The sequence below is a fragment of the Candoia aspera genome, chromosome 13 (genome assembly GCF_035149785.1).
Source record: "Candoia aspera isolate rCanAsp1 chromosome 13, rCanAsp1.hap2, whole genome shotgun sequence".
In the NCBI taxonomy this organism is placed as follows: Eukaryota; Metazoa; Chordata; class Lepidosauria; order Squamata; family Boidae; genus Candoia; species Candoia aspera.
In genome coordinates this window covers 380,534-407,469 of record NC_086165.1, presented here as the reverse complement: position 1 = coordinate 407,469, position 26,936 = coordinate 380,534, and the positions used below count along the sequence as shown (strand labels likewise).

General features: G+C 41.7%; 1 protein-coding gene across 6 annotated transcripts in view; it reads right to left on the bottom strand.

Annotated features, from left to right (window-relative positions):
• The window catches only part of TCF12 (transcription factor 12), a 108,413-nt gene that overhangs the window by 28,106 nt on the left and 53,371 nt on the right, over positions 1-26,936 (bottom strand). For 5 of the 6 annotated variants that reach the window (XM_063314499.1, XM_063314501.1, XM_063314498.1 and 2 more), the window contains 3 exons: positions 24,987-25,051; positions 14,896-15,031; positions 12,352-12,404 (listed from right to left, as the gene is read on the bottom strand). In XM_063314499.1, the coding sequence (XP_063170569.1) occupies positions 12,352-12,404; positions 14,896-15,031; positions 24,987-25,051 (254 nt within the window). The remainder of the gene's footprint in view (positions 1-12,351; positions 12,405-14,895; positions 15,032-24,986; positions 25,052-26,936) is intronic. The other variant, XM_063314503.1, reaches the window with a different exon arrangement.

Below are 26,936 nucleotides of genomic sequence, written 5' to 3'. Positions count from 1 at the left end.
ACTCTAACATAACATGCATCCACTTAAATAAATAAATCTGTCAATGGAATACAGAACTGGCTCCTTTTATGAATAAAAACAATGCACTAGATCCATTAAGAAAAAGAGAGGGGGGAAGAGGAGGAGGAGGAAGACAGAAGCCACTAATTTTAAGAAAAGGATTCGAAATTTGTATGTGGGGAGAGCAAAAAATCCCCTTTTGATTCTACACGTAATGTCTCCTACACTTCATAGGAAATATGCTGGTACTAGCATGTGTTGTGTGTGCTTGCACATAATACGTGCTGCTCCAGGTTTCCAGGAGTTGGACTATGTTAGCGGAAAGAAACATCCCCTTGCAGTTCCTCTGGTCATTGCCTGACACTGAATGGCACAGGAGAAATGGAGAGAAACGGTGATTGATGTTTTAAAAGTGATTGTTACAAAAGTGCCAGACTTAAAAATGATCTCTGAATGATGCTCCACTGTCCTTGGAAACAGTCATGAAGTTCTTTTGCCGTATTCTGTGCAAGGAAGATGGGAAAACTCTGTGCAACAAACTTCTGACAGCTCTATGTTTTTACAGGCCTCTTGCTTAATAAAAGGATAGAAAAGAGCAGCAGAACTGCTCCACTGGAGCACAAAATTTGATAGAGTTTCACCATGTTCTTATGCAGAGCCTACAACCCGCCCCCCCCATGCAGTGATATCAAGCTGCACTTCTTTCAGTCTGGATTTTGAAGATTAAAGATCTTTTGCAGCAAAACACAACTGATGTGGTCTCAGACTTCATTCGGTCCAGATGTTGGGAAATAGTCTGCCAATTCTATAAAAAAAGCAAGTTTCCTTTGTTACAGTGAGAACCACACACAAATTAAAACCAGATCTCTCAAGTCATTTGATCACCTGCAGATGACTGTCAGTCCCCCCCCCCCACTCCCTGGTTAATCACAGGTTTTATTTTGATTTTTGTTCCTACAAACAAAAATGCAAAAGCACAAGAAAAAGCTTACTGAGATAGTCAGATTAAACAGTCCGTAAGTAACCAGATCCATGCTTAGTACTACGATTTGACCAAGATGGTATTTTAGGTTTTCAACATGGGTAGATATTTCCCAGCACATTTCAAACTCAGGCTTAGCAGAAGCCCCAACCCAGCACAGAGTAACCTTTGTTGTCCTTTGTGACATCTCAAGTCTCCCAGTACCTGGTTAACATTACCAGTGGCCTCACCAAGAAGGGTGCTTATAGCTGCAGACCATGACCTTAGCATATCTTGAAGGGAGATTTCGCAAACGCCCCGTCAAAAAACGTCTCTGTACTTGTGTTGGTCAAGTGGAGGACAGTATTCATTTTGTCCTCCACTGCCCCACTTGCAGTAAGATTAGGGCCAAATTCTTGATGGTAGGTGAAGTCAAGGGCTTGGACCTCCAACAATCAAACTATCTTCCTGCAGTTAGGTTGCTACTTTTGCTCAGTTGTCATTAAACTTAGACAGAAATACTTAAGCTCTTAATTGTAGCTCTGGCTTTATCTTGTTTTAACCTTCTTACATCTAATACTCTCTTTATTACTTCATTTTATAATCTTACTATTCTGTTATTTTATTGCATTTTATGGTATGCTGTATGTTATGACCCTGTGGTTCCAACAATAAACTTACTTACTCATTCCAAGTTGCCAGAGGCTTACTAACAGAAAAAACGAAGAAGGAAACTCTCTCGAAGCAGCACCAAAAAGCCTAGTGGAAAACAGGTGCTCAGAATATATTTTGAGGCATGGAAGACCCAAAATACTACTAAAGGCTGATTCATATGGTAGTCCTTCTACATAGACTTGTCAGAGACGGTCCTCACATGGCTATGCAAGGTTATTTTCCTATAGAAGCCAATAGATTGGACTGCTTTCCAAAAATTGTACTCACGCCAATATCTTTGTGGTACTTGCTTAGAGTGAAATACACATTCACAGCCTGTTTTTCTGCTTGAAACAATGGGAAAATCTATCTTATGTGAAACGCACTTGGAGAACCAAACTAATAGTAAACCGCCCAGAGTCCCTCTTTTGGGGGAGATGGGCAGTGATAAAAATTTAAACAAACAAGCAAACAGCCACCGGGAGATGACCTTCTAAACCCTTCAGGTCAGGAGAAGAAAGCTTCCGGTCACCCTGTGCCTGATCTGGCACAGGGTAGCCTATTCCTGTCAGCAGCTGGTAGAATAAGGGAGAGAGTTGGGAAGGTGTATGTTAATTATGGTTCTTCTGGGTGGCCTCACTGCTGCTATTCAAATCATTTCCCAGAGCACCACAAATGCCACTGAAGTCTTCCTCCCACCGCTTGAGTGGCTCAGCATTTTGTCTGAGTAACACTAATCCAGTTGTCCAGACAATGATAAACAGAAAGTCCAACTGCCTGGATTTTCCCAAACTCTCACAAGCTCCCAGGAACTCCTGCTCTCATCAACCTGAGTGTTCCCTCCTCTTGAATGCAACCCCCCCTGCTGCTGGGGAAAGTGAGTGGTAGGGGTCACTGACACCGGGGGAGGGGAGAACCACCGCTGCATGTATGGAATTCCAGATTTCCAACCCAACACTGATGAACGCTATGCGTGCCGTGCCTTCTGCTGTGCCCCGTAAGAAACAGAGTACAAAGACAAATGAATATATGTTTCCTGCCATGCAAAGGAAACAAAAAGACCTCTTTCCAAGAATGCTCACCATCTGTAGTTTCTCCTGACACATACTATTGGTTTTATTGTGCTTTCATACTTTTAGTGAGTAGGAAAAGATTTTGGAAACCATCTTATCTAACCTCCTCAATAAAAAATCTGCCGCAAAGAATAATACTAGAGCAACTCAGAGAGATCCATTTAACTCATTACAGCTTTGTGTGCTCTGAACTATTTTGAAAACAGAAAAAATAATATATACATTCAAGTTATAAATCAATGCTACCCATGAAAGTACCATGATATTTAAGGAACAGTTGCAATGTTTCTAATTATCAGGTTGACAAGATCCCATAGAGTCCAAAAAGGCAAGCAATAGTTAATTTAGAATTAAACTATGTAATATAAAGTTGTTAATACACACACACACAAAGTCCACTTTATTTAACCAGAGACTCATGGCATCTTCCAGACTAATGGAAGTTTTCACAAATGACTGTCCATCAGATGCAAGAAGTATTATCCTCCATTAGCATGTACAAAAAACCATGTAAATAATGAGGTCGGGGGAAATTAAATTCAAAAGTTAGCAGTGAGATGATTTGCTAATGACACAAAGTTATTAATAATTTAAAAAGTATTGGCAGTGATGGTAAAAACAAAAAGATTGTCCCAAGGGAAACAGACATTAAGAAAGACAAATATATTGTTGAGACAGTAGATAAAAAGGGTTTTCTCCCTCTACAACAATAGTGAAACCTGAAGAGATAAAAGTCTCTTCACAGCACAAAACTTGAAAAATACCACTACCAAAGCCAGTGGGCAAGGGAACTGTTCTAAGAGGGCATTAATGGGTCCAACCAGATGGCACGTCCTCAGAGCCAGTACTGTTAAGAACTGTTAAGGTGCTGGTTCCTCACCCTCAGCCACGGAAGCCCCCGGCCAAACTCAACTGACTCAAAGAGATGCTGCTGGGAAAACTGGGAAGAGAGCGCACCCCATCTGTCACCTTAAGCTCCTGAAGGACACGCTGGACCTAAATTCAGTGCTTTGGGACTAATCCAGAAAAGTTTTCACTGTCTGATAAAGTAGCTCCAGAGAATTTCAATGATGCTATAAAACTTTGCTGGAGTTTGCCCTTTGGAAACCGGCTTGCTGCATTTTCTTTCTTAAAGACAGTAAGAGTTTGGTTTTAATTCTATCCTTCACAGTTGTTGTTGTTTTACAATTCACAACTAAAAAAAATGTATGAATCGTAAGTCTGTCCCTATTCCTTCAAAATGCGCAATGCTGCTAGTTATTTGGAAAGGTTAATTGGAAGTAAGGGATGCGGTGGCGCTGCGGGTTAAACCACTGAGCTGCTGAGCTTGCTGATCAGAAGGTCGGCGGTTCAAATCCGCGTGACGGGGTGAGCTCCTGTTGCTAGTCCCAGCTCCTGCCAACCTAGCAGTTTGAAAACATGTCAATGTGAGTAGATTAATAGGTACCGCTTCGGCGGGCAGGTAACGGCGTTCCATTTAGTCATGCTGGCCACATGACCACGGAAGTGTCTATGGACAAACGCCGGCTCTTCGGCTTTGAAACGGAGATGAGCACCACCCCCTTGAGTCGGACATGACTGGACTTAACGTCAAGGGAAACCTTTACCTTTACCTAATTGGACGTAACTATTAAATACATTAAACAAAATCCACATTAAAAATAAAATGGAACATATTAATATTGTGGTGCCTTATTTCACACTAGCAGGCATATTTAGAATGAACAGACACCCTGAAAGTATCTGTTCATTCTGCACCCGTGCCAGAAGCAGGGCAGAAAGACTCCCAGACGTGACATCAGTCAAGGATGCTGGAGAGACGTGATCAAGGTGCCCTCCCTGCTCACTTCCAGAATGCGAGCCAGTAAGCCAGCCTTGAAGAGATGGCCCATGAATGCAGCCACATTCGCAGTCACCCTGTCTTTGCACTGTGCCTGGAAAGAAAGCCAATGAGGACTATGATCTTTTCCAAATGCCTGGGGGAAAGTCAAAGGCTCCTGCTGTCTCGGCCTCTGCCCAGCTGAGCAGCGAATCCCAAGGCTCGAAGGATTGGCAGGGATGCCATCCTGAACCTGGCCAGGACAGACTGCTGTGCTGATACCCACCCTACAGGACGGCAGCGAGAGGACCATGGCCTCAGGGCATGTTGATTGGTAGTACAAATCTACCCTGATGCCACCAAGTATAAGGCTTTTAACACACCGTGCCACACACTTTAAAAATAGAAGAGGTTTTATGAGGACACATCATAGAGTAAAATATACAGTACTGTTTGCATGGAGTTTATTAAACTCTCCTATCCCATTTAAGCAGTAAGAAAATGTTATAAATATGTATTATGTAAAATCTAGAAATATTCTTTTAACATTTTTCTTTCTTTGATGGCATGGATTTTGGAATATTCACTGTTCCAAACCAATATATTATTTCATGCAGCAAAACTGAAAAAGTGGGAATGTATCCATTAATTTCTCTAAAATCTTTTTAAAGAAAATGAAATTTTAACAACAATAATAAGCAATAGCATGTGCAAGTAAGACTTCTGCAAGAGTGCCACTATTTAACTATAATTGTACAAAGCAGTCTTGGGGATGAAAATATGTACAATGTTACCAGGTAACATTTTGAAACCCCTTTCTATTCTTTACACTGTACATCCTGTATTCAAAAAGCAACTGTCTTCTTTTTCCAAGTAGTAAATGAAGTGGAAGAAAATGTAGAGGGAGAAAATGTAGAAGCAGTGAAAGTCTTTGTATTCCTAGGTGCAGAGATTACTGCAGATGCTGACTGCAGTCAGGAAATCAGAAGATGCTTAATCCTTGGGAGAAAAGCAATGACAAATCTCGATAAAATAGTCAAGAGCAGAGACATCACACTGACAACAAAGGTCCGCATAGTTAAAGCAATGGTGTTCCCCGTAGTGACATATGGCTGCGAGAGCTGGACCATAAGGAAGGCTGAGAGAAGGAAGATCGATGCTTTTGAACTGTGGTGTTGGAGGAAAATTCTGAGAGTGCCTTGGACTGCAAGAAGATCAAACCAGTCCATCCTCCAGGAAATCAAGCCAGACTGCTCACTTGAGGGAATGATATTAAAGGCAAAACTGAAATACTTTGGCCACATAATGAGAAGACAGGACACCCTGGAGAAGATGCTGATGCTGGGGAGAGTGGAAGGCAAAAGGAAGAGGGGCCGACCAAGGGCAAGATGGATGGATGGTATTCTAGAGGTGACGGACTTGTCCCTGGGGGAGCTGGGGGTGTTGACCGACAGGCAGCTCTGGCGTGGGCTGGTCCATGAAGTCACGAAGAGTCGGAAGCGACTAAACGAATAAACAACAAATGAAGTGGAAAAGCAACTCTATCCAGAAATTAAATTGCTTTCCCCGAAACTCTCATTGCAAAAACAACTTTTTTTTTTTTTTAAATGCTTGATTAAAATCAAGGCCATGGTTTAATTGAAGACAGCTGAAATTTTTAATAATCTACTGCAACATTTTAAAAAGAATAAATTACCTAGAACTTTTCCTTGCAAATGTATTTGAGCAACCGTATTTTCACAGATAACGAGAAGAGTGTCTTCCAGCCTTGTTCTTCTGCTGCAGCTATTAAGGAACTTGTAAACCTCTGCTCCTCTTAAAGTCCAAACCAGCCAGTCAAGGAAAGCTGCAGACCTAACAATGCCGTACTCCAAAAAGCCAACTCAGCATTTCCCAACCCAGCTGGCTGCCAGACTGCCAGACACTTGGTTTATCACTGAACAACAGGATCTGTTGATATGTAACAATAAATTAAAAGCCTTCATTCTTTAAAGTTCTGAAGCAATCTATTATTAACTAATTGGTAAAATGCTATGAACAAGGCAGTGGACAGGATTCTGATCAATTACTAAGAGTAGCTTCTCTAAGACCTTAGAGCTCTGCCTCTCAAGATAAAAGCATGCTTGAATCATAGCAAAACAGAAGCCAGCTTTCCAGGGATTTGTACCAAGAAACTAATTAACTGGGATACCTTGGCTTTCCCCCACTCGCCCCCAATGTTTAAATCACTTCATGAAGCCAAATGACTGAAGTGTCACTGTTAAAGAATACCAAGAAATTAGACTTCTCATTCAATTTTCTAACTCTTCCAGTTCACAAAAGTCACGCCTGAACAATAACAAGCAGATGCTATGAATTCTCCAGTCCTGCCACGCTTCAGTGCCACTTCCATCCGTTATACGCCTGGAAATACTTAATAACATCAAAGCCTTCCCCTTCCCACAGAACAAAGGGGAATGTTCTGTGCTCAAGAAAGAATAAAATCAGTACTTCACACAAGCCGTAACGCTACCACTCTGGGAGAAGTAGATGTGATTTTACTTCTGGGGTCAGTTTTGAAACTATTTCAGCAGAGGAGGGAAGGAAACAAATCCACATCTGTAGGAGTTTGCTTTTCACTAGAGAAACCACTAAAGAGAACAAGCAATTTCCCTCAAGTTGCCTAACACTAAGATGCATTTCCCAATGGATCTGAGATGTCATGAAGATGATTTGTCAATCCCGTACTCTTCAGCATTACACAGATTTGCTAAAACAGCTTTAAATACGAAGTTGGTCATACAACTCCACTCCAAAGATATTTCACAGTCCCCTTCAATGAGTAGAAAAAATAAGACAATAATTGGAAACTATCTGTAAATGTAATTGAACATCATCACTCTTATTTAAAATAATTTATCAATGCACAAAACTAGTAGAATGTTTAAAAGATTAAAGCTGAAACATTCTGCATTTAAAACAGATTTTGCATTGACAAATTGCAAATGAAACCGGATTTCATCTCTGCTTTGTCTGAAACAAATTTTTGTATCAGACCCTGGAAACAAGCTTATGGCTCCTGTGAAATGCAGAAGTTTGATCATATACCATGCAATAATCATACATGCAATTTATACCATAATAATTAACAAGAATTCCCTACTTTAGAATCTTATGCTTTGGAACAGGGAGCACAATCTTTCTCACTTACAATAGAATATTGTATTCTATTGTATACAATAGAATACAATAGAAAATTCTTGGATATAAATCTTAACCAAATTTTTGAACAATATTACATAAATTCAACCCCCTACCCCCGAAAAGCAGATGGCACCACAGTCCTGAAAGTATCTAAAACTCCAGACTGAAAAGAGCAATCAAATCGCCCAGCAGTGCTTGGAATAATTCAAAGACAGCTCTGAATACAGCAAGTAACTGGAAAATACTGCCCACATCTTCAAGCGCACAGTATTTAACTGGCATCAGAATGGCATCTTTGAACCAATGGAAGACTTGCCAGAAAGTCAAAGTACTCCGGCTCACGCCAGCATTGGGGCTGTGTGGCTGGTCGAGGCTACCTTCTAAGCCACTCTGGAGATTTTGGGGACTGCCGGAACAAAAGGAAGAAAGCCTTACCCTTTTCCCACTGCAGTAATACATCAAAGAGGTGCTGCTCATTCCAGGGATCGGGTAAGCGCAATACATGCTTGCCTGAAAAATTACACCATCTGCAGTCCCAAGGCCTGGTGCCCGTCCAAGACGTCAAATTCACCTAATGAAGCACAGCAGTTCTTCGGGCAAAGGAAGCACATATGGATGTACTTGGAACAAATTTATGCAAAGTAGGACTGAACCATCTCATACAGCAAAATGGGGTGGGTGCATATTAAGATAGAAATGTTCCTCCGAAATGTTCTTTCAAATTCACCCTAGGGTGGTTTTGAAGTTACAACACAAACAAGGAATCTATTAAGAATGTAAAAATTTGCACTTCAGTTAAAAGAACATTAGACTCCAGCTAATCCCAGCCCCATTTTTTGTTTTAGCCTCAAGAGCCTATAATGACACCACTGAGCAAGTCTTAGCAAGATAATCCTTTTGTTTTAATTAAATGAGAAAAGAGACCTCCTGGCTTGGTGCACTCCTCCATCAGCAATCATTACTGCTTCAACATTTCCAGATCTGTCACCCTTACCTAGAAAGGCTGAATTGTAGGCTAATGGGAGAACCTAGACAGCAGAAAATGTATTAAAAAATAAACTAGCCTTAAGTATTTTTATGTTTTAAAAATCTTTAATCTGTTTTATGCCCAGTACTAGTAATCTATTTACTACTAATAAAGCCAGCTTTTTTCAGTCTCTATGACCCGCAAGCAGAACAGGGCCACTCTAAGGAACTAGCCATCCCCAGAAGTGATTATGCTCCCTCCTGTCCCAGGCATTCTATTGCATTGTGTTATATTTTATGCTTTATTTATGATTACTGTTTTTAACGCTTAATTAACTTATCGTAAACTGCTCAGAGTCCCTCTTGGCTGGGGAGATGGGCGGTAGCAAAAATTTGAGAAAATAAAATATATGATGAAAACTGAATCTCAAAATATAAAAGGAAAGAGCGCTCTCCTATAATGGATTAGCTCCAGCAATTTAGGCAATCTAACTGGATCCCTTTAATAAACATTTCACCAATTCAGAACAAGATACAACTCAGCACATCACAGGAAGATGCAGTTTTGGCTGTTCCCTGTAGATGGCTGTATAATGCAAACCTATTCCATAATAAGAATATTTTTAATGCCTAATGAAAATTTGCATGAACAAAGAACAACTGAGCCATCTGGCAGTGGAACCAATCACACCAAGAGAGCACAGGCTGCCCTTCCCTGCATATGTCCAAGCCAAAGTTGGACAGCCTTCTCTTGATGTTTGGATTCCTGCATGGAGCAGGAGGTCGGACTCGATGTCCTCAATGGCCCCATCAATTTTGATTCTGCTTTAGAAACATGTGCTGTACGGAGCTTCACGGTATATAATGCGGAGAGTCACAAATGCAATTGGTTTAACAGAAGACTGAAACAGCTACAGCATCACTAATCCAAATGCTTCAGAGGACTTTAAACCACCCTTAACGGATCTGCACACCAAGCGATTCAAGGCAGATTAAATGTCCCATAATATTTTTCTGAATTATAGTGTATACTTCCTGTTCTTCAGGAAGAAGGACATGTTTCTCCAAAACCAAGAAAGAAATGGGGGAAAGGAAATGATTACTTTTATATTTTAGCACCACTTATCACAGAATAAGAACATCTGTATGGAAAGAAAGCAATCAAGCCAAATCTTTAGAAACCTTTCTTTAATACTATTATCCCCATGAACTGATAAAATGCCCTAGTCCTTCTCTGAACAGTAAGTATTTCTCCAATACTTGGAAAAGGAAAAAAGATGTATTCGTATTTACTAATTAGTGTAAGGCACAACCTATATGAGATAATGTAAAATGTAAGGCAATGGAAACAGATACGGCTTGGGATTTTCTCATTCCCACCCCTCCCTAGCTCAGCTTGCCTAAGTGACCCTTTTTTATTCAAAGCATCCCATGTTCTTTCAAACATCAACTCAGCAGAAAAGGAGAATATACAGTTTTCCAGCACCATATTAAACCCATTCTCATAGGTATCTGGGCAAAGGAGCAGAACACTTCATGACTGCACTCCAACGTTTATGAGGTGTCCCAACAACCAATTCTTTCTATGCTGCTCCTTCCCGAATCACGGATGAGTTCATGGCTCTACCAAGACATCCCACATTCATCATTTCCTAAAGAAGTGGGGATTATTTCCCCATGGTTACTGATAATGGAACATGAGGCCCTTCAGTACTGGATTTAACTGCTTAGGTGTTAGTTTGACACGTACCATGACTGTAAGTGGTTCAGAAATTGATACTGTACATAACAGCCTTACGGGTACCTGTGCGCGCAGAGAGGGCCATAACTATCCAGTATCCAAAAACAAAGTAAAGTTTAACACAAGAATTTGCTTTAACCTCAGCTGAGTCAGAGCTGGTAACTAATGGAGCTTAACTATGAAAGCCAGCTGGGTGACCTTGGGCCAGTCCCTCTCTCTCAGCCCAGCCCACATCACAGGGCTGTTGCTGTGGGGAAAATAGCAGGAGGAAGGAGTACTGGGTATATTCGCCTCCTTGGGTTATTTATAAACAATAAAGGCAGGATAAAAATAACAAACAAACCATCTTTTAAAGAATGGCAGAGAAAGACATCTATGCAACAGAATGACTAGCTGCTCGGGTGTTAAGGCTCTAGACTTTTTCCCAAGTCACCATATGGTCTGTCTCATTCAAATGTAGTAGTTAAAAAAAAATCACTGTGAAAGGTAGATCAGTGCAGCTTTAACTTCTCTTGGAAGCAGAAGAGGAAGGGAAGGTGCCTGCATCTAGGGGCTGGGGTTTGGCCCTCTGCCCTGGAGCTTATCACGCCAGGAGCTTCTGCAGGAGAAGCTTTCCAGAGGGCCTCCAGCATTAAGCTTGGCTTTCAGGTAAACTGCAGCAACCTGCATCTGGGGGGGGGGGGGGGGGGAGGAGAGCAGGGCGCCTGTCCTTGTGGGAAGCAGCACATGAACAAGCTGGCGCTCAGGCCAAGGCACCGGGGAGGCCTTCGTAGCCTTGCTCCTGCCCTCAGCAGCAGCAGCAGCTCCTCCTTCTATTTGCCCTCCGTGTGATGACTCATCCAAGCGCACCTGCGCCATGTGTGAAGTGCTGCTGAATAAAAGCCCAACACCTCCATTTGCACAACAAAGAAGTATGTTCTTGTGTGTCCTGAAAGGGAGGGAGGGAGGGAGGGGAATGAAGAGCCCTGCTTTTATCTGATGTGGATTTTAAATGCAGATTCATTTAACAATTTTCTTAATTTACCGAATGAAACATGGTAAATATTTCAAACCCCCAAAGTGTAAGATTATCACAGTTGGTAATGATTTTTCTGCCAAGTCCCTCTAAACCTTCTTCATCAGAGTCTTTTATTCTCCAAGGATAAAAAATTTCTGCAAGAAGGATCAACAAACTGGTTGCTTGAAAGCCTTTCTGATGCTCAGCTCAAGTTAGAAAAGGCTTAATGAAGGCTTGAAAATCCACCAGGGCTTCACAATAAGCATCAGACTTGGTGATTTATGCATATTAATAACTTCAGTCCTATTGAAGCAAGCTGAGCTGTACATGTCCTACCTATCGAATCATAATGTCTTCAATACCACTGGGATCATTAGCAATGTAAATTTCTACAATTCTCTGCTATTAATCTCTGTCCTCCTGTTCAGCAACATAATGACTAATTCAACATCAAAAGACATGCATCAAGAGATAGTACCTGGGCCACTCTTCTCCCCTTGGATTACAGGAACTAGCAGGTAAGTGAATGGATGTTCCATAAATCATTGCTACCAGATCTAAAAACTACACATTTAACAGGAAAACTAGACCGGGGCCTGTCCCTTCCGTTGACTCTGGTGATAAGTCTCCAAGTTAACAACACAGCAAAGACTTTTGTTCTTACTTTTGAGTGTTTCATATGAATCCTCTCCACTCACTCTCTCCTCTGTGTACTCACAGGTCTCTCTGGAATCCCTTCTCTGGTCAAATCTAAAGCAACACATGCAGGCAACACTTTTTCCTCATGCATACAGTGCCAAAGGATTGCACTCCAATTTTATTTTTTAATTCTTCTCCTTTCTTGCTCACAGGCTAGCTATCAGTTTGATTCCTTATGACCAAGAAATAAAAGTTAACAATGGCTAGATATATAGGAGAGTGTTTTTAATTAAAAAGTTAAAAAGCTCCAGGACTTACAGAAGAAGGCAAACCAGGGGGCACCTTCCTTACTTTTTTTGTCTGCAGAGAATCTGCACAGAAAAAAAATGCTGTAATTAACAGGAAAAAGTAGCAATACCGAAGCAAAATTGGTAAAATGACACAATACAAAAGCAACTCAGAAGATCAGAAGCATATGGTTTAACATCTACTCGAAGCTGCTGGGTGAGGTCATTCAACAGCATGGGGTGAGGTATCATCAGAATGCTGATGATACCCAGCTTTATATCTCTACCCTTGGCCAACTGAGCAATGCCATGGGGGCTCTGCCTCGGTGTCTGGAGGCTGTAGGAGTCTGGATGAGGAAGAATAGGCTTTAGATCAACCCTAACAAGAGTGAGTGGTGCTGGGTTTTAGGGCCTCCAAGTTCAGGGATTTTCCATTGTTAGCTCTGGACAGGACTGCAGTGCCCCAAATAGAACCTCTGCACAACTTGGGGGTCCTCCTGGACTCACAGCTCCTGTTCAAAGAACAGGTGGCAGCTGTGGCCAGGAGGGCTTTTGCACAGCTTCATGCTGTGCACCAATTGTGCCTGTTCCTAGTCCGAGAGGCTCTGTTCACAGTCACTCATACCTTAGTCACCTCCTGGCTGGATTACTGCAATGCGCTTTTCATGGGGCAGCCCTTAAGGGCATCCCAAAGCAGCAGCTGGTGCGAGATGCAGTGCCGCAGGCAGTTTTGTGTGCTCAATTGGTGCATATTACACCTCTGCTCTGTGGGCTGCATTGGTTGCCAGTGTGCTTCCAGGTTCAATTGAAGGGGCTGATAACTACCTATGAAGCCTTTTGTGGTATGGGACTGGGTTATCTGAGGGACAGCCTGTCCTCAACCATGTCTACCCATTCCATCAGATGTGGCAGGAGAAGCACGTTACAGGTCCCCTCTATTAAAGAGTGCGAGCCTTGCCTTGTCTGTCATGGCACCTGCTCTTTGGATTATCATCCCCCAGAGGTTAGATTAGCTCCAAAACTGGTGGTCCCTTGAATGGCTTTAAACACCTGGTTATGCTACTGCACAGGGGGGCTGGAATATGTGACAGGACTCACAGGATGGTTGTGTTGATGGCTGTGATGGTTTCTGACTGGGCTGCTGATCTGTGTTTATTGTGATATTGTTATGGTTGAAAGGGGTGACCATTTAAATTTAAGTAAGGAAGTGTTTGAACAGGCTTTACTTATGTATCCTTCATATTAACCCAAGAACTCAGGACCAGTATTATGTTCACCTGGCCTGGGAACTCAAGTTGTAGTCTAGTAATCTCAGCCAGCCTACATCCAAGGAAGTGTAGAGTATTCAACTGTTGCAGTTTGAAGTTTGCCACTGTGTAACTAATACTTCAGGAAGGAAAGGGCTCATACGGTTAGTGAAAGTAACAAATTATGAAATTACGAATCATTACTCAATTTATCACACACGCTGTGCATGGCTTTTCCTTTTCCTATTCCTCCTGTGAAATAGAAAGTGAAAGGTTCCCTGTGCAAGCACCGAGTCATGTCTAACCCTTTGGGGGGACGCAGCTTTTGTGACATTTTCTTGGCAGACTATAGAGTGGGGTGGTTTGCCACTGCCTTCCCCAGTCGTCACCTTCCCCAGCAAGCTGGGTGCTCATTTGACCGACCTCGGAAGGAGGGAAGGCTGAGTCGACTTGAGCCGGCCACCTGGGAGTCCAGCTTCCACTGGGATCAAACTCGGGTCGTGGGGGGAGTTTTGGCTGCAATGCTGCCGCCTGCCACTCTGCGCCACATGGGGCTGGCCCTCCTATTCCTCCTAAAGGCTTCTATTTTATTTTAACAGTACTAGACCATTCTAGATTTTTCTCTGGACAAAGAACAATTGAAAAACAGTGGATAAACTCACTGTAGTTTGTTCTTTTTGTTGCTTCCACCTGAGTAAAATCTGGTTCAGTTTGGTGTCTTGGCAGTAACTTAAAGTCACTCCTTCATGTATTATCTGAGAGTGCTCTGAATTTTGTATTAGCAACTACTTTTTCTCCCAACTTGGAGAAAACACTTTTTTTTACCCTTAGATGGTGAATTACTTTTTAATATCTAAAATAAATTGGATATAGCATTTCCGCATCAAACAAAAGACATTCCAAATAGTGTCAAGTTATTGTGCCATCTCAGTATAAATTATAACAAATTCCTGTTCTTCCAAATAATTCATTCAATAACACTGAATTATTAGAGAATTACACTGAAAATTTAAATCTGATGAGGAAGCAAGAGATTCACACTATTATCCATACTAAACTTCGCACTGACACACGTGGTCAGGCTCTAGTGCTGGAAATATTTTGTGTGAAATTCATGCTGACTGGGGGGACAAAAGGAAAAAGTTGGAGCAATTATCACCAAGTTCTACTTTCCAGGTGGCAGCAGCAGCAGTTCCCTTCTGCAGCCTCTCCTCTCACTTGTTCCCATTCCAAACTTGAGGATTTAGTGAAATGGATCTCATCCAGCAAATGAAACCTATAATCAGGTACGTTCCCTGGGAAAAAGCAGCACAGCGTGAATGACTCACCAAGGGAAGATGAATCATGAAGGGGCCTTCGTCGTGGATTTGCAGAGGAAAACGGGTAATAAGGTGTTCCTGTTTTTCCTGAGCAAGGCATGGGGCCTGGGCTTCCAAGACCAATGTCAGACCGAAGCAGACTTGTCTGTAAACAAGACAAAACAACAACCAAGAGAACAGAAAGGTTTAGCCTCTCTCCTCTTGTCACCTCAGTTGTCCTCCCAAGCTAAATACTGAATGATACACGTAAGGTTGCTCAACCTCTGCACCAGAGAGAGAATGCAACTACATCGTCTTTTCCTTGTTTCCCCAGAAATTGCGAGCATCAAGTCTTTTCTCCTGAAAGCTACGTATTTTAAGGAAAATACCTGCTTGTAAACATTATGTTGGAGCTCAACTTTGATACAATACTGTATTGAGCAACAGTTCCACTGCTGAAGCTCTGTGTCATTTAGCGGTTAAGGTGCAGGGGTGAAACGATGTGCATGCAGCAGTCAGGGTTTCATACAAGGACTGGGAAGATTCAGACTCTAGGCCACCTTCAGCTGTGGAACCTCCCCGGTGACTCTGGACTAGCTGTTCTCAGCCCACCCTTGTAGGCTTATTTTCTGATAAAATGAAAGGAAATTAAACCGCCCGCAGTCCTAGAGAAACGGAGAACTACACATCACCACCATTATCATCCCCATCCCAATGTAGTTTCAATCTGTTTGAGGGGAAGCTTCAACCCAGGAGCAATTCTTAGCACAGGACATAACAACTTTCCCTGATGTGCCCCACTGTGCCTATCAGTAGTACCCAACTGCACTTATGTAGTGGTGGGAGGTGATTATCGCCATCAGTGGAAATGTAGCTGTTCAGGCTGGCAGAGTTTGCTGTCTCGTTCACACAAAGAAGCAGTCTTTATCGAAATCAGAACCCTTTTTGGAAAGGTACTAATCCATAAGCTATGTTGGAAGCTAACTCATATTAGCTGGGTTCACAGAATAACAAATATATTATGGTCCAGTGTGCTCTGAATTAGGCCAGTTTTAGATAACTTTCTAGTTTCGTAAAAAAGCAAGGAAGGATCTATTAACTGAAAAAGGACTTCACTCAAAAACATGTTCTTTCTAGCCTGCTGACTCTTGAAAAAAATTAGCCAAGTTTATATGAACTACTACCGTTTGCCAAATTAAGATCAATACAGATGTAATTAACTCATATTGATTTTACTGCCTTGTGAAAACAACAGAAAAGTAGTATGAAGACCTATTCCGTCCAGAGGGCATCAGATGGAGACAGCGCATGCTCATCCCAAGAATAATACTGATAGCAGTAAAGCAGCTTTGTATCACCAGGATCTCACTTGCTGTTGACCAGTTAATGGTCTGGGCTCTCTCCACAAAGATTGCTTCAACGAAATGATACGTGCAGACCAATGGAAGTCCTCCAGCCAACTGAAAACCTAATTTTCTAAACTTACATCCAAGCCTCTGAAAAAAGCTGTTCCTTTAGCAAGTCAAACGGAGGTGTTTTGCACGTGCTCCTCTTCATCCCAAAGGATTTGCCCGGCCTGGTTACGTGGTGTTCTGTACACTTGGTTTCCAAGCCTTTGGAGGCCTTCCACCCTCTTCTGTGAAGCTGGGGTCGGTAGGGCTTGCTCAGAGGGCTGAAGAGCGTCTTCAAAAGTGACAGCCTGAAGCACAGGGTTAAGTTCTATCAGCACTGAGTACCTCCTGATCTTCTTGCTTCTCTGCATCATAAGCTTCCTCCTTACGTTTTCCAGGGTTCACTTTCCTTTTCTGCCCCTCCTTAAGAGCTTTGCCTCCTCAGGAGCTCCTGCTCAAGAATTTCTTTTCTTCCCCAGTGGTCTCTGGTACAGAAACTCTCCGATTAAGCCTGTTTACCTTCTCCGAGGAGGACACCAACCTGCACTTCCATCAGGTAGGTTTGGATTCTCCTCAGGGAAGAGAACGAGCACCATTCAGTCCACGCAGGTTACCACAACCTTCCTTCATTCTCCAGGCTGCCTGGGCTGCTTGGCGTGTTCCCTGCATATCTCCCTGACAAAGTCTCATGCAATCCCCGCTCATGAGATGGCTCTCCCTATTTGTAACACGACTGAGCTTGGGATTTTATTTTATAGGAAAAAATGGAAGAGACCGAGGCCCTACCAACCTACTAGCAAAATGTTTATCAAAAAGAAACTCTAAGACGTGAAACTCTACATACGTAAAATGTGTAACACGAATGTTTTAGAAATACTATTCGTTAACTCCATCAGAACTTGGTGCCTAAATTACCTAGAATACCTGAATAAAACAAGCCTTATAGAAAACCCAGTATTTTATTCCATAAAATGTGTTTTTTAACATTACATAAACTTATTTTTCAAAAGAAAAAAACAGAAAGCATGGATACCAATGCTGGTTCCTCTGATAGCACTGGGAGGCCCTACAATATGTAAAGCCAAACTACGTAGACCAAGAATGAACGAACTATTCTCTGTACTGTATTCCTTAATTTTATCAGTGTTAAAAAAACCTTCTGTATTAAAGCAACCAACATATTCATAAGTTCACTACAAATGGACCCCCAGTAGTGCATACTAATTAAACATCACAAGTGAAAATTGATGCAGAATATTTAACACTAACTTTTATCTAAGGAAGGGAATACTTTAATTAACTAAAATTATTTACATTTATTTATTTTGTCGGTCCGTTGTTTTAAAGCCATTCAAGAACATTCCTCACTGATCATTTCCTTGCTTGTCCTCATGCTACTTCCTAACACCTGCTACCCTCTTGGCTCAGTGATGACTTTCAAGATTAAATTCAAGTCAGCTCCAACCTCAGACTGATCCTCCAGGCAGGAATCTTCTGTTAAGACAGACAGTCATGTCTATCAAGAGACAGTGTTTCTGGCTTGAGATAAAAAGCAGGTTTAGCACTGCTGCTCCAAGGGCTTCCTAACCAATGTGGGTGTAGGTGAAGGACAACAGCTTCCTGGTTTGGTTTAGGAAATGAAGCAGGCCACAAGATAACCCAACCCCATTTAGTGCCATTTAATAAGGCCAAGAAATTGCAACTTGACTCAGAGAAAAAAAATATTACTGCTAATTGGTGGGCTGTGCACACAGCCTGTTCTAAATAGGGTTGCATGCCCTCCCAAAGGATGTTTCAGTTCTAGAGATCCATCTTGGCTGTACATTTTCTTTAGAGTCCCAAATAACCTCCATGATTTAAAACTCCTTTGATCAGCACCTTGATCAGCTCTAGCCAAAATGCCAGGAGCAACTTTACCTGAATGGAGAGAGTTTAGCTACATCCTCTTGCAAAATATTGCACGTGGGGCTCTTTTTTAAAACAGTATGAAAACTGCACTTCAATCCAAAATCGGACCCTACCATTATTTACTAGATCTGGACAGCTGTCTTTTTTGAAAACTGGTTAAAATGCTAGTTTCCACCTTGAAAGTCTTCCAAGGTTTGGGGCTGGACTCCCCGACCACCTTCTCCAAATATCTCTAGCATCTTCACAGACAGTGAAAATGTGAGGGAGCCTTGGGGAAGGGAATGAAGTGCCTGAACCCCTGGCAGGGGCAGGCTGTAACTCTAGTGGTCTTCCAGTTCTCTTACTCACTTGCCTCTGCAGAGAAGGTCACCTGGCATCACCCTGTAGTCTTTTCACAACTAGGTGAAGCGTTTTCTGTTTACAGTGCCCTTTAACATCTCTCAGTTTGGACCGCTCAGTTTTAACATGCTTTTGATGTTTCCCAGCTAGGTTAGTCACAGCATGGTCTAACAACCACCTAGCCAAAAACAGTCAGTCTGTGTTAAACAGGTTTTACAAATGAATGTACAGCATTTTACTAAATCCTAGCTATAAGTGAACTGTGATTTATTTGATTTATTTAAATTACATTTAACAGAATTACCACTGTTAAATAACTCTATACGTAATGCATTTACTGTTTTAAAAGCCAGTGCCGGAGCAAAAGAGGGGATTTTGACACAGAAAGAGATGTTTCCATGGTCAATTCATAACTATGACTATACCTGCAGCAACTCTGAAAATGTATGAGCAAGAGGAAATTTAAAAGGGTACAGAAGGAAATGCATATATGAAAAAAAGAAAGCCTAGCTGTTACACAGCTGACCCAGGCCAAACACAGAATCAGTGCCTGAATTAATAATGGATCAGATTATTTTTTTATAAACCTTATTTTTCAAATATATACAGCTCAACCAGAACATTTTGCTTTGGCCAATATTTTTATCCTACAGAGCAAGTGCCTGAAGAGCTTATTACAAGGTTTTTAAAAATAGTGAGACAGAGGAGAATATTTTAAGTGAGCTAAAGAAAAATATATAAGTAAGTTAACTACATACTTCACATTACAAATATGAAGCATTTGGGAGCATCCCACTGAATGACTGTAACAGTATCTGTCAAGGTTTTTGTAATGTCCTTACTTGAATTTTAGCAATCTTTTTGAATAGAGAGACTAGCAAACTTGTTTGCAAAGGAATTCTTGAGGAAGATTTTTGACTAAATAAAGCCGGAAAATATAATCTGATATTCCTTGACATTTAGCGCTGATAGAAGTAACATTCCTTTGGAAACTGGGATGAAAAAGAACTTGTAAGTGCCCTTCTTTATTCCTGACTCAAACCAATATCTGACATGTGCTCAGCAGAATATACGTTCGGAAGAAACTCCTGTGTGCCTGGCTGTTTCATGTCCTCACATTACATTCTTGCCCAATCCCGGCTGATCAGATTTTCAGTCTCTCAGATTGAAAAGACTTGCCTGAAACTCTACATCTTTATGAGGGGATGCAAAAAGAAAACCAACTAAGCTGACGTTACTTCCCTTACAAACCAAGCAGTGTTGCAAGCAAGGTGAATGACAGAAAAAAGAGGTCTACCATAGAGAGCATTGTCCACCTTCAGGTCTTACAAATGTGAATTCTCAGTGTTGTGAATCAAAATCCCATTCATGTTCAATCATTTCTGGACTTCACCCAAAACCCAACACGTGTCAGGCCCAGCTGAAGAACAGCGAGTCCGTGCATTCCAAACTCTGGTTCTTTACTGTTCTCACCACACAATCTTGCCAGACTAAAGCTATCCTAACTAACCTAAGAGGAAATCACCTGGGACACTCTAGGGCAGGGCTACTCTGACTCTCTGATTCTCTGCCAAGGCTCTCTAGACTGCGAGTCCTCTTATCTCCTTGGAATGTGCTCTCTCCTTCCTGAGATCCAGTGGCAGCCTCGATATCCACCACATCACCCCCCCTTCAGGGACACATTCCATCACAACACGTCGATTACAGCTACTGAGGAAAAGAGGTTGGTCTAGGAATGGGGAGACCCAGATTCTAGTCTTTCCTTTCAGCCCAATCTGCTCCACAAAGTTATATGGGTGAGAAAAAATAGGAATGCCATGTACACTGCCTTCAGCTTCTGGAGGAAGGATAAGATAGAAATCTAACAGATAATACATGAAATGTGTATGCCCAAACATTCTGCTGCAACTCAAAGAGGCTCAAAATATCAAGATAATTTGCTAATCCTAATTACTACTGTATTGTGAAAATGCAGGAAAGTCTTTTATTTATGTGTGTGTGTGTGTGTGTAAATTTTATTAAGAATTTAAAGCAGAAAATAAAAACTAATATAAAGTAAAAAAGAAAAAGCTTCAGCAAAGGATCGTTACCTTGTCGTGGTGCTGGAGCTTGAGCACCTCAATGATGCCATGAGCTAAACCGTGAAGGGCCACCCAAGACGGGAAGGTCATGACAGAGAGGTCAGACTAAATGCGATCCCTGGGGAAGGTAATGGCAACCCACCTCAGTATTCTTGCCGTGAAAACTAAATGGATCAGTACAACCAGAGATATGTCGGTATACCATCGGAAGATGAGACCCCCAGGTCGGAAGATGGTCAAAATGCTACTGGGGAGGAACAGAGGATGAGCTCAACTAGCCCCAGACGTGATGACGCAGCTAGCTCAAAGCCGAAAGGACGGCTAGCGGCCGACGGTGCTGGTGGTGAACGGCGAATCCGATGTTCTAAGGATCAACACACCATCGGAACCTGGAATGTAAGATCTATGAGCCAGGGCAAATTGGATGTGGTTATTGGTGAGATGACAAGATTAAAGATAGACATTCTGGGCGTCAGTGAACTGAAATGGACTGGAATGGGCCACTTCACATCAAATGACCACCAGATCTACTACTGTGGACAAGAGGACCACAGAAGAAATGGAGTAGCCTTCATAATTAATAGTAAAGTGGCTAAAGCAGTGCTTGGATACAACCCAAAAAACGACAGAATGATCTCAATTCGAATTCAGGGCAAGCCATCTAACATCACAGTGATCCAAATATACGCCCCAACCACAAATGCTGAAGAAGCTGAAGTAGAGCAGTTCTATGAGGATCTGCAGCACCTACTGGACAACACGCCTAAAAGAGATGTTATTTTCATCACAGGAGACTGGAATGCTAAGGTGGGCAGTCAAATGACACCTCGAATTACAGGTAAGTATGGCCTGGGAGAACAAAACGAAGCAGGACACAGGCTGATAGAATTTTGCCAAGACAATTCACTCTGCATAACAAACACTCTCTTCCAACAACCTAAGAGACGGCTTTATACATGGACTTCACCAGATGACAACACCGAAATCAGATTGATTACATCCTTTGCAGCCAAAGGTGGCGGACATCTGTACAGTCAGTAAAAACAAGGCCTGGAGCTGACTGTAGTTCAGATCACGAACTACTTCTTGCACAATTTAGGATCAGACTAAAGAGATTAGGGAAGACCCACAGATCAGCTAGATATGAGCTCACTAATATTCCTAAGGAATATGCAGTGGAGGTGAAGAATAGATTTAAGGGACTGGACTTAGTAGATAGGGTCCCGGAAGAACTCTGGACAGAAGTTGGCAGCATTGTTCAGGAGGCGGCAACAAAATACATCCCAAAGAAAGAGAAAACCAAGAAGGCAAAATGGCTGTCTGCTGAGACACTAGAAGTAGCCCAAGAAAGAAGGAAAGCAAAAGGCAACAGTGATAGGGGGAGATATGCCCAATTAAATGCAAAATTCCAGAGGTTAGCCAGAAGAGATAAGGAATTATTTTTAAACAAGCAATGCGCGGAAGTGGAAGAAGACAATAGAATAGGAAGGACAAGAGACCTCTTCCAGAAAATTAGAAACATTGGAGGTAAATTCCAGGCAAAAATGGGTATGATCAAAAACAAAGATGGCAAGGACCTAACAGAAGAAGAAGAGATCAAGAAAAGGTGGCAAGAATATACAGAAAACCTGTATAGGAAGGATAACAATATCGGGGATAGCTTTGACGGTGTGGTCGGTGAGCTAGAGCCAGACATCCTGAAGAGTGAGGTTGAGTGGGCCTTAAGAAGCATTGCTAATAACAAGGCAGCAGGAGACGACGGCATCCCAGCTGAACTGTTCAAAATCTTGCAAGATGATGCTGTCAAGGTAATGCATGCTATATGCCAGCAAATTTGGAAAACACAAGAATGGCCATCAGACTGGAAAAAATCAACTTATATCCCCATACCAAAAAAGGGAAACACTAAAGAATGTTCAAACTATCGAACAGTGGCACTCATTTCACATGCCAGTAAGGTAATGCTCAAGATCCTGCAAGGTAGACTTCAGCAGTTCATGGAGCGAGAATTGCCAGATGTACAAGCTGGGTTTAGAAAAGGCAGAGGAACTAGAGACCAAATTGCCAATATCCGCTGGATAATGGAAAAAGCCAGGGAGTTTCAGAAAAACATCTATTTCTGAAGAATCTGTATAACGACCAAGTAGCAACAGTAAGAACAGACCACGGAACAACAGACTGGTTTAAGATTGGGAAAGGAGTACGGCAGGGCTGTATACTCTCACCCTACCTATTCAACTTGTATGCAGAACACATCATGCGACAAGCTGGCCTTGAGGAATCCAAGGCTGGAGTTAAAATCTCTGGAAGAAACATTAACAATCTCAGATATGCAGATGATACCACTTTGATGGCTGAAAGTGAAGAGGAACTGAGGAGCCTTATGATGAAGGTGAAAGAAGAAAGTGCAAAAGCTGGTTTGCAGCTAAACCTCAAAAAAACCAAGATTATGGCAACCAGCTTGATTGATAACTGGCAAATAGAGGGAGAAAATGTAGAAGCAGTGAAAGACTTTGTATTCCTAGGTGCAAAGATTACTGCAGATGCTGACTGCAGTCAGGAAATCAGAAGACGCTTAATCCTTGGAAGAAGAGCAATGACAAATCTCGATAAAATAGTTAAGAGCAGAGACATCACACTGACAACAAAGGCCCGCATAGTTAAAGCAATGGTGTTCCCTGTAGTAACATATGGCTGCGAGAGCTGGACCATAAGGAAGGCTGAGCGAAGGAAGATCGATGCTTTTGAACTGTGGTGTTGGAGGAAAATTCTGAGAGTGCCTTGGACTGCAAGAAGATCCAACCAGTCCATCCTCCAGGAAATAAAGCCAGACTGCTCACTTGAGGGAATGATATTAAAGGCAAAACTGAAATACTTTGGCCACATAATGAGAAGACAGGACACCCTGGAGAAGATGCTGATGCTAGGGAGAGTGGAAGGCAAAAGGAAGAGGGGCCGACCAAGGGCAAGATGGATGGATGATATTCTAGAGGTGACGGACTCGTCCCTGGGGGAGCTGGGGGTGTTGACGACCGACAGGAAGCTCTGGCGTGGGCTGGTCCATGAAGTCATGAAGAGTCGGAAGCGACTAAACGAATAAACAACAAAAAAAGAAAAAGAGGAAGAACAACAAAGAAAAAGCCAAAGTGCAATAAGAAAAAATAGAAAGGAATAGAAAGAAGTTGCTTTTGATTTCCTTTATAGCAACTATAATTACAAATACAAAATTACCTCTTACTCTATGGTTAAAAAGCTCTCCTTTTTCTATTATCTATTTTTTATCTAATCATCAAAACTACAAGTCATAAGTGCATTTTTTTCTGTTTCCCACAAGAAGTCTATAAGGGACTTCCAGTCAGCAATAAACGTAGATAATGTCTTTTCTTTAATCAAGGAAGTCAATGTGGCCATCTTTGAAAATTCCATCACCAACCATTCCTCCATTGTGGGTAACGTCGAATCTTTCCATTTGTGCATATAACAATCTCGCTGCAATTGTCATATATAAAAACAAAGTTCAATTATTTTTTTGAGCTGTTTGTCCATCAGTTCCAAAGAAAAGTCTCTGGTTTCAATTGTACATTAATCTATAAAATTCTCTGAATTAGTTTATGTATTTGTATCCAAACTTTTCTGGCTTTTTTACACATCCAGCAAAGATGATAAAATGTCCCTTCATGTTGTTCACTTTTCCAACATAAATTTGAAGTACCTTTGTACATTCTAGACAATTTCTCTGGTGATATGTACCAACGATACATCATTTTATTAAAATTCTCTTTAAAGTTATAACAGTGTAAATTTCAGTCCTTTCAACCACATATTTTCCCACTGTTCCACTTGTATGTTGTAACCAAAAATTTTAGCCCATTTTATCATATATTCTTTTACTTGTTCTTCTGTTTCATATCTCAATAGAAGTTTATCATACCACAAATATCCATGCCACCCAAATCTCAGATTGTGTCTTCCTAACTCCAAAAGTCTTCTATTTCTCAGCAATAGCAAAAAATTTTTCATTGGCAGCATTTAAAGCCATATCCTCTTTAGTGCTAGGCCATTAAAAGTGAATTCCATTAGCCCAGACATTTTGTCCGTGTAAACATGGTAATGTTGAATCTATGAAACACACATTATAATACTGTAATTTTCATAAAGGAACTACAGCCTTTTGAAGTCATTCCTGAAGTCATTCAAAGGTCACTTGATAATAATAGTACAAAACTGATTAACTTTGATATTACTATGCAAGTGATTAAGTGTTTAAATGCTGGCATTAACATAAATTCATTGATAGCAGTTTTACACCGATATTTATAACTGTATTTGTTTACTCTCTCAAGCTGACTAATCAACGTTGCTTGACACTGAAATGGCAACTGTTTTAAATTGCAGCATTTACCTGACAGCCTGAGAGCCCAGCTTCTCGACCAAACATTGGAAACTGACTCCTCTCAGAAGCCTTTCCTATAAAGCAAACAAACTTAAAAATGAGACATTTTAAAATTTAAAAGGGAGCATAAAATATAAATGAAAACCAGCACAATATTTGTTTTAACAAAAGCAGTAAATAATTTGGGGAAAGGCAAAAGACTAAAAATACTTCAATGGTTTGACACGCTTGATAGCATATAATGAAAAACACGCTGATATTTCTCAAGAACAAGATTATTTTGCTGTCTGAAGTAAATCCTGTTTACCCATGGCTATTAAGGGGAGAAGGCCTAGATCAGGCATTCTTAAACTTTATCATGCCATCACCCTCTAAAATAATACATGAATTTGTGTGGTGCCACCTCCCCAAGTTACAAACCCAATTATTCTTTTGGGGTAAGGCTGGTTAACAAATAAACAGATATACTTATTTTTAATAATTACACTTTATGTATCAAACAAAACAATAATAGAAACTTGAAATTTTATGAAATAAAATCTTTTCTTTGGAACTAAACAATAAAAGAAGCAAATTTAAAATAGTATTTTAATGGGAAGAATTAGCTTGCTTAGTTCTACATAATTCCTGAAATTTGGGTTTTATTGTTTTGATCAAACGTAAGCAGTATAGAAGTCTCTATAAATCATGGAAACAACCATTACTTGTTCCACCCTTATTTTGGGTTAGGGTTAGGGTTAGGCTGCTCCTTAAGGCAGGAACTGCAGAAAAAACTAGGCTTGGCTGCTGGCCTAGCTCAGGGTGCATGGCCCTGAGGGCTGAGTCCTCAGAATTCATGCTGGGCTTTGCTTGAACCAACCACCCTTCCCACCCTGCCTGGACTAGCAGCACTCACGTTCTAACCAGGCTTCACAAGCCCCAGTGTTCTCCAGACTGGCCGAGTTAACACGTAGCCCGCAAGCCTGTCCAGGCTGCCCACCACAAGCCATAACAGAACCTCCCAGCAATGGGAGGGGGCATTGTGGGGGCACCTCTGAAATGAAGGGCAAAAAAGCCACTTTGCAGCATCTACTACACCCTGCCCTGCACTCACCAGCACAAACCCATTACGGAAGGCATGCAGGGTCAAGGCTCCCCGGAAATAAGGCCAAGGGATTGGGGGATCTGGCATCCACCTCTGCTTCCTTGGGGTGACCAGCATGACTGTCCTGGCTACCAGGCTTGAAATGCCATGGCACTGAGAGCCAGGACAGCCCAGTTCTTGGGAAGTGTTCTTCCCAAGGGTCCCCTCCCTGCCTGGGTGGCAACAGGGCAGCTTTTCCCTTGCAGGGAGACCTGCAGTCTTCCTCTGGGAGAAGGAGTGAGTCATGGACACCCCACTGGGGCCACACATATAAAACCAGAGTCCCGTCAATCCACACTCAGGACTCTCCTTCCCTTTCTCTGATCGATGAAACAAACAGAGGGAAAGGCCTGGTGTGCACCTCAATGAGACTCTGGCTTTTGCTCCCCGCACTTCCTCTCCCGGGGCGGGGGGTGTCACACCCCGGTCTCAGAACCCCTGGCCTAAACCTTCTATCCTTTGCAACACTAAATCAAAATTTCTTATGAGGTTAACACAATTTTACTACATTTCCTTGGCAAAGCAGTAATATTACAGTGAAACCTCAAATTGAGGAGCCCCCATTTAGTGGATTTTGGATGCAACAAACCCAATTTCTATCTTGACTTCCCCCATACTAATAGGTTTCACTCATATTCAAAAGCAAAATAAGCTACAGCTTTCCAATCAAGCAATCTGACTTCAACAACTGTCAGAGATCGACCAAGGAAAATAGTACTCAGCAGGCACATTTTTTCTGAAACAATATTAATCATGCTGTTCATGTTAACTGGTCTTAGCATTTTCTTTCCCATAAATCAGAAGCCCTACACCAACTGATAAACAACTCTAAGTTA